The 8,610-nt window shown below is 37.9% G+C and overlaps 1 protein-coding gene across 2 annotated transcripts; it reads left to right on the top strand.

Annotated features, from left to right (window-relative positions):
- The first annotated feature begins 2,626 nt into the window (after nucleotides 1-2,626).
- LOC116189644 (vacuolar protein sorting-associated protein 32 homolog 2-like) lies at nucleotides 2,627-5,878 on the top strand. Of its 2 annotated transcripts, none has more exons than XM_031519399.1 (8): nucleotides 2,627-2,921; nucleotides 2,990-3,128; nucleotides 3,986-4,085; nucleotides 4,230-4,315; nucleotides 4,417-4,508; nucleotides 4,923-5,037; nucleotides 5,137-5,332; nucleotides 5,452-5,878. In XM_031519399.1, exons 2-7 carry the CDS (start codon nucleotides 3,054-3,056, stop codon nucleotides 5,326-5,328), a joined length of 660 nt encoding a protein of 219 aa, XP_031375259.1. In that variant the 5' UTR covers nucleotides 2,627-2,921; nucleotides 2,990-3,053; the 3' UTR covers nucleotides 5,329-5,332; nucleotides 5,452-5,878. The 2 variants fall into 2 exon arrangements, with proteins under 2 accessions (XP_031375259.1, XP_031375258.1); XM_031519398.1 differs by having other exon boundaries at nucleotides 2,628-2,883.
- Nucleotides 5,879-8,610: the final 2,732 nt, after the last annotated feature.

Raw genomic sequence — 8,610 nt, forward strand, 5'->3', positions numbered from 1 at the left:
AAAATAATGATTGTGTTGTTGAATTGTGAAAAAATAATGAATAGTTGAGAGAATTTAATATTAAAAATTGAATTGAATGGTTAAAAAAATTTTAAAAATAAAAAAAGTAATGATTGTGATGTTAAATTGAAGATAAGTGAACTTGAGTTGAGTTGAGTTAAATAATTTTCAAAAAACAAACACACCCTTGGTATGTCCCTTCTCTCCTCTTCCTCATTGAAATTAATGCTAAAAGTCATCCCCACCTCTAGGCCAAACCTCGCTCGTTTCAATCCGCAGCCGCCGCCGACGTGTTACGCCTCGGCCGATTGCGTCAGGCGGTGCTGCCCTCTTCTTCCTCTTCATCTCTCTCTCCACTCTGTCCCTCCAGATCCGCCACCGCTCGACCAGCTACTCCTCACCCTCATCAGCTCTCGATCCGCCACCCGCCATCATCTCTCATCCACTGTAATCGATCCTGTCCTCTACCGTTGCCCATCCCCACAGCCCCGGACTTGGGAACCTCCACCGCCACCGCGACTTGCCTCACTGCCACCAATAAGGCTCCACCAACCGCTTCACTTCCAGCATTGTCCTCCACCACCGCCGCTCCGTTATCATTGCTCCACTACTAACGTCTCTTCCACTTCACTTAGATCCGAGCCTGATACCATATCAGAGTGGTAAATCCGCGGGCTTTATTTAATGCAAACTGAGCTTGGAAGCAATGCTTATGATATGTGTGCTTGTCTTCCTAGGCTGGCAACATATTACATATTATTGTTGAGATCAAATTAACTAGAAAATTGAATAAAACAAACATGACTTTTGAATAAGATTAGTAGTCAATATAGTACAATACGGTTCAAGCCTAAAGAATACTTTATTTTCTTAGTTTTCTTTTTGTTTGTAAAAGAGAAAAGGTCAAATTTGATCATTAATCTTTAGCTCTTTTTTTTTTATCTTAATCCTAAACCTTTTCTTTGACTGGATTTCGTCATCAATCTTTTTCTTGCGGTATGAGTTCAGTCCTTTCGTCCAAAATTCCGTCCATTTTCCCTTACATGTATATTCGTCAAATGAGAGTGCGTCACGTGCGCAACAACTGCTATTTTAAACCGATTGTTATATAACAAATTCGATTCTTTTTTTAATCAAATTCGTAAACCGGACTAAAATATTTCTGATTCTTGTAGAATTTCAGCCATCGCTTATTTTTCATCGTTTCACGCACCGACAGATGGCTGAAATCCTAAATGAACCGAAAATATCTTAGTTCAGTTTACGAGTATGATTAAAAAAAGAATCGAATTTGCTCTATAACAACCGGTTTAGAGTAGCAGTGATTTGTTGCGCACGTGACGCACTCTCATTTGACGAATATACATGTCAGGAAAAATGGACGGAAGGACTGAATTCATACCACGCGAAAAAGATTGAGGACGAAATCTAGCCAAATAAAAGGTTTATAACTAAGTTAGAAAAAGAGTTAAAGGTTGATGATCAAATTTGACAATTTCCCTTTGTAAAATAAAAAATATATAATTTTCCTAATCGGCAGAAAGGAAAATTAAGTAAAAATGGAAAAAAAGAAGATGAAAATGGGTGGGATATAGTTGATTGCTACGTACGGAGCTTCTATTGGACGAGGACGGCATGGGCAAGTTGCGGCACTCCAACAGATGATACATCGTTTGATGCGAAAATCCCACACCAAAAATACAATTAAATTCCACATATTTAGTTGCCACGGCATATCATCTCTTTCAAGTTACTATTTGTTCGAATGAATGCACCAGATTCATATGTCATATTAACAAAAAATTGCAGGGATGAATCAGACAATTCACACTTCGTGAAACCAAAAAGTGAAAATTATGCACTCGCGACTCTCGTTTTCCTCTCTATCATGGAAGTATTTCCTCTCCTCCCATCGGCTCGAATTGTGCACGCATAGATGATGCACCGCTCCCGCCCCATCAACGAGTTTACTTGTTTATACTGTGACGAAGACTTTTCCTTTAGCTGTAGCTGAGATTCGAATCCATGAACTTCACAAAATATGAGTTTTACAGCAAGTTCATCACTTGTATACATTGATAAAATATTTTTAAAAAAACCCGTCCGATGTAGTCAATCGAACAAAAACTTCACCGAGCATAGTCTCTGTCGTACGTCTCCTATAAATTGTTGTTTTTCTAAGCACAGCAGACACGCTTTCCTTCGTACCTGCGCCCTTCACGTTGCCTATACGATAAATTTATGGTGCATCATTAATTGCACTTGACTCAAGAGTGCCAGCACGTGAATATCCCCTTAGAAGAACCTAAATAATATATATATATATGCCTAATCACCAACCAAACTGAAGAAAAGGCTTACATGGACAAAATCAATGCTGATAAAGTTTTACTTATCCTTATAATGTGTCGACCTAACTCGAATGAGGTCCCGTTCATTATAAGATCTAACTCGAATGAGGTCCCGTTGAGTTTTTAGATAGTAGAATATAAAAAAAAAATTGCTCACATTGAACAAAAAGGGCCCTTTGGGCCATCACAATGGGCTCAGGCCCAATTTCGTTCAGCCCACTTTGTAAGGCGACGTCAAAAACCGATCCACTCGCCCCGGGGGGTACCCGTGGCGCCAAGCGCTGCCGCTGATTCGACGCCGATGGCCACCTTTTGTCGCGAGCCGCCGCTAATGCTATGCCTTGCCTATGACCGCACTGCGGGGGAATCCGTATCTCCATTTCTCGTTCTAGAAGCTATACGGAAAAGCAAGCCAACACATAAGGCAGCACTTCCGTTAGTTGCATAGTTTCTTCGTGGAAGCTCATCAACCTTCTTTGTCCGGAGCTGAAGTCTGTCTGACGCCACCGTCTTCTTCTTTGATTTATCAAAGGTCAAACTTTTCCACCTGTTCCTCAATTCCCAGAAAAGGTATCATCTTCATCGCTTCGTCCAATCGTATTATGGTCTGAATTGCATAATTTCTTCCCCGGTCGCAGGTTTTGAGCTGAAGGTTTATCCGCTGTTTCGAGCTCTGGTGGGAGCGAGATCGTCTCGGTCGAAATGTTTACGCGGGTGTTCAGGAAGAGTAATAAGCCGGAGCCGAGTGCTGTCATGACGATTGACAGATTGAACGAGGTGAGCGGCTCTGAATTTCTGATCAACCACGCATACATAAACATGTGATCGATGGTTGTTCTTTCGCCCAAGAGAACATCTTTTGAAATCGTTTCCATAAATTTAGTATTTTTTGTTTTGTGGGTTTTGTCTTGGAAGTGAATATTTTGAGGAAATGAGCCAGCTTTGATAGTTGTTACGAGATGATTTTTGCCAATATATATATACTGAAAGGTTCAATAGATGAAGTGAATCATGTGATGATTCTATGAGAAACTATTGCGGTATGCCATTTTGGATTTTGCTGGATTAAGTCTTCACTGAGATGATTTCGGTCTTCTCCTCCCAAAGGATTACTGTTTATGTTGATAAATACTTGGGTCACACTTGGTTCATGCAAAAATAATCTGGGAATTGGGAGTAATTCCGATTCCCGCTATTCGTTATCAGGGACTAGATTTCCGCTGGTTCCCTCATCTGTTTGCCTTAATTGGGTAATCATCATTTCCCCATTAAGCAGGGGAATGAAGGTTGCCGCATTATTTAATATTAAGGATTTCAAATAACTTGGTCGGTTCTAATGTTATAATTCATGGAAGCTATCAAGAAGGTTAGAGGTTTTGTTTTAGGCCTGCTAGCGTAGCGGAAGGACTGTTAGACATGCTTATTGTAGATTCTTTAGTCCAACCACATGCTTGGACATGTGTTGTGCATGAGGATATGCTATACAACATAGATGAAAAGTCAGTTGGGAATTGGAGTTTGGAGCCTTGCCATTTAGAAGTGACTGCACGCACATATTATTGGCATTCAGATGTTTGCTAGAGTTTTGGCTAGATTTGCTGACTATTTTCTAAATTTGTTGTCATTATTTCCAGACGCTCGAAATGCTAGAGAAGAAAGAAAACTTCCTTGTGAAAAAAGCATCTGCAGAGATGGAAAAGGCCAAGGAATTTACCAAAGCAAAGAAGAAAAATGGTATATAGAAAGCTCAGCAATGTTATCAGCCTTCGCACTTTCTGGACCCTTTTTCATTTCACACAAGTTCTTCACAAGAGGTTTTGGATCACCTGGTTTCTTCATGTTAAATTGATGGACTGTGTCTTATAAACTTTCTTGTAGTTGCCTTGCAATGTTTAAAGAAGAAAAAGATGTATGAGAAGCAAATTGAACAGCTTGGAACTTTCCAACTTCGCATTCATGACCAGGTAGGTATTCTTGTATCTACTGTCTCTGGATTTCCAAGTCTGTGCCCTTGACCATAAAAAGAAATCAAAATTCTGATTTTGTTATTTGCTTGTCATGTTAGATGATAATGCTAGAAGGTGCCAAAGCTACAACGGAGACTGTGGATGCCCTGAGGACTGGTGCAACTACTATGAAGGCCATGCAGAAGGCAACGTATGTAGCATCTCCAAATACATTTATATACCGATGCTGCATCAGCAAAGAATATGTCATTATTAGGCTTAGTGTTGGAAATGTGGTTTTGAAGCGGTTCAATTTCTATTTTTTGGCATGAAAAATGCATTGGCATACCTTTTTCTCCTCAGTATATTTTAGAAATCTTAGATAATTTTTCATGCTTTTGTAAAAAATTAAGCATGTATTGTGAAGTAAGACCATTCTTGCACCAAAAGAAGGGGTGCCAAAAGGAAGACCATTCTCTAAGTAAATCTAACCCTGCAGTCTGAGTAAATCCTAAATGGGCCATCATTTTATCCTTTATTTGGACAAGCTATAAGAAGCACAACCAGCAGCATTTTCATTTCCCATCAAATAATACGCATATATATATATATATATATTTGGCAGGAACATTGATGACCTGGACCGAACAATGGATGAGGTCAATGAACAGACAGAAAATATGAAACAGATTCAGGATGCTCTGTCGGCTCCTATTGGTGCAGCAGCTGATTTTGATGAAGTAAAGGACCTTGTTGCTTGCAACATTGATTTGTTTCTTATGAATAGCTTATTCCTGGCTTTACTCTGGCTGAAACTTAATTAATATTTAATATGGTAGGATGAACTGGAAGCAGAGCTTGAAGAACTCGAAGAGGCTGATTTGGAGGAGAAGCTTCTCGAACCCACAACAGCTGCACCTGCAGCTCCAGCCCGTGTTCCTGCAGGGAAGCAGATGGCTCGTCCAGCTGAAGAAAAGAACGCGCCCGAGGAAGACGAGCTTGCTGCTTTGCAAGCAGAAATGGCACTTTAAACTGGTAATTACTCCTACTATCCTATTAATCCTGAAAATGCAGGTAGTTTAGATCAGGCCCATCAGATGGTGGACTCATATTTCTTGACCACCATTGATCTCTTGATGTTGCTGGTTTTGCAGTTGCTGATGCCGAGATTAGAGTATTCATGTAAATAGCTCGCTGCGCATTACCATAATATTAGCGGCTTCCTTATCCGCTTTAGGAAGGTTAACATAGATGCTCTAGATAAGTTTTATTGGACCGATATAATCATAACCTATAACCTCTGCTATTAGCCATACATCGACTTCTATATGAATACTGCAGCGATCAAGGATCATATTGATCGATCTAAACATCTGTGCTATTGGCCATACATCAACTGTCATGCGTACACGGTCTGAAGCAGAATCTCCTGCAGTATTGACCCTCTTCTTTCACAGGACCTTTTGTAGGTTTGTATCTAAACCAGTGTAATAATCCCTTTGTCACCCTGAAGATCTTTCCTTGTTACTTCGTAATAAAAGTATTAATCAACGTAGTTTGTGATTTTTGCCCTCGATCCAATCGATTGTTAATGCTATTGAGATGTAATTGTGTGGATGCTGCAATTTAAGATCTGTACATTGAAATGTACAAAAGTCTCAGGTTGTAATACTTGATCGCTATTGAGTGATGGAACAGTCACGTTGCAATGCATACTGTATTGTTCCATTAAGTCCCTTAACACGAAAACATTCTATCCACTGTATCAACTGATTCTTTATATACAATGTCGTAAAATTGACGAGCTTTGCCACCCTCTATACTTTGATGCGAGCAATCTCTGTAGCCTCGAGAGGTATATGTAGACCAAGATTGCTCTAGAGGAATCGGGTTCGGGCGAGTGGTGAATCTACTCGCCTTTACTTACTTTACAGGTAGTTCGAGCTCGTCTATTTCTCTCTCTTGAACCAGCCACTTTGTTCTTGTTCGTATATAGTTTTTCACTTTAAAAAGTGAGGAAACTCTACTGTGGCATGCGATGGATCTTATTTGGACAAACGTTTACGAATTCGATTTTCAACCCCCAAAAGGGAAGGGGGGGGGGGGTGGGGAAGGGTTTGATTTCTATTTATTGTTTTTCGTTTTTTTTTTCCTGATTAAAAAGGCTAGGTTGGGTTGTTGGTTCGTTATAGATGCTCCAACTAAGGGAATCTAACTGCCATGAAATGTTCATTTCGTCATAACTCGCTGAGATTTTAGCCTAACTTGGTCACCGCAGCTCTATTAATACACCAGTGGATTAAGTTCAAGGCCCACTAAATTAAGCATTATGAGCCGGCCATGGTCATCCCATAATAAACACACATAGTGACGAGCTTTACGTCCTTAGTGAGATTCGAACTCGTAATGTTGAAATAGAGCGTTTAGAGCTCTAGATCACCGTGCTCGTGGTATTGTTTTTCGTTTTTTGCTGGATCTATTTACTATCTCTTCATGGCAAAGTGTTAACCAACACATGCGTATGAGAACTATTTGAGTAGGGTTATTGTCGAGTTTATAAGATACGTCGACTTGGTTAAAACGTTTCATATGAAGTGCTAAACATTTCATGATGTGCAACTTACGTCATTTTTCCGCTTCCTTTGATCAAAATCCTTTCCTTTTTGTGTTTATAAAGACGAGGAAAGCGAAAAAGAAAACAAAAAAAAAGGAGAAGGAAGGGCAGTTTAGTGCAACGATCAAAACTCATTCTTAACTTGAAGCTAAAGGTTTGTGCTAAGTGTGATTCTGGGTCGGGTTTTCGCTAAAATTTCAGAGAACCAACTTCGTTGGTTAGGGATTTCAAGACCCATCCTTGAGAATTGAAACCAATTTCGACTCGGATTAGTTTTCGGGTTACCTAAACTTATAGGAAAATATGCTAATATATTACAAATATTCTCATTTCAATGAGTACATCCGTTCTACGACTCATTACTTCGTACTAACAACACTCCTTCACAAAAGCATCATATTGGTTCATAATTTCAATACACTAACAATGCAAAATAAACATACTTTGGTATATTTAAATAGAGTAAAAATTAAACTAGTTAAATAAATTTCAAGCGGATTAGGATATAGATTTTACATTTTGAAACTCGAAATCATCCTCTAAACTAAAAAATGAACATAGAACTAACCCTACAACCGAAACGGGGTACTAAAATAATTGAATATTGGGGCCGAATCTCGCTGCTGGGGTTTTAATTTCAGGGAAAGTTTCTAACATGAAAGTGAATTGCTTATTTTTTTATGTTTATTAAGCAAGAATTATTTGGTCAATAGGAAAATGTTTTTAGTCAACCTACAAGCTCAAGGCAAAAGTGGAGAAATTAATTTCATATAAAAGTTTTCGAAATTCACTTTCTTGACTGTACAACTCTTTCTCTTACTTGGGGCCCACTTATACATCTTTCCAAGCACATAGAGATTATTTTCCTTAATATCCTCCCAAACATGGAAATAAACTAATTTCTCTGAAATTATTTTTTCGGGTAAATAATTTTGCTTTGAAAAACTATTTATATAAAACAAAGGGAATCTTAGTCCTAGTTAGTGGCTTTTGAATTCAATTTTGTGAGTCGGATCTCCGATGATCCCATGTTTCCTCTTCTTCAATATATTAAGCCGTGAAACTTTTCTTTTATATTTTAAAAAGGAATGGTGAAAAACTATATGAAATGTTCCCAAATCAAAAGACATATAGTATTCACGCAAAAAAAAAAGAAAAAGAAAAAGAAAAAAGACATATATTTTAAGAAAATGTGATATAATGTTGTGATATCACGTTGTGAATTAAAAGGTTTTAAATTTGATTTTCGCTAATAAGAATATTTATTTTTTTTAATTTCTCATTTTCTTTCCATTTGTTAGATTCATGAGTCTCTTTTGTAATAATAAATTAAAAAAATATATATTTCAACTTTATGTAAAAGAAATTAGCTAGTAAAATCCTCCAATGCCATCATGCATCACAAAATATATATATCTAGATTACACACTTATGATAATAATTATATATAACTTATCTTCTAGTCAAATATGTATGCAATCAACGCTGGCGGATGGCATTGTTTACAAACTTTTGATTTGGCCATCATTTGATACCGAGTTTATTTAAAGGATGCCATGTTATTCATGCGTTACTATATATGCGTTCAAAATATATTTTTTGAAAGCTACTATTTGTCAAACAACAATTATGCATATTGACAGTCTTCCAAGATCAATTGAATAACTCTAAAGTCTTAACATGAATTGTTTAAGCTTCG

Source organism: Punica granatum, chromosome 8, assembly GCF_007655135.1.
Source record: "Punica granatum isolate Tunisia-2019 chromosome 8, ASM765513v2, whole genome shotgun sequence".
Taxonomy (NCBI): domain Eukaryota; kingdom Viridiplantae; phylum Streptophyta; class Magnoliopsida; order Myrtales; family Lythraceae; genus Punica; species Punica granatum.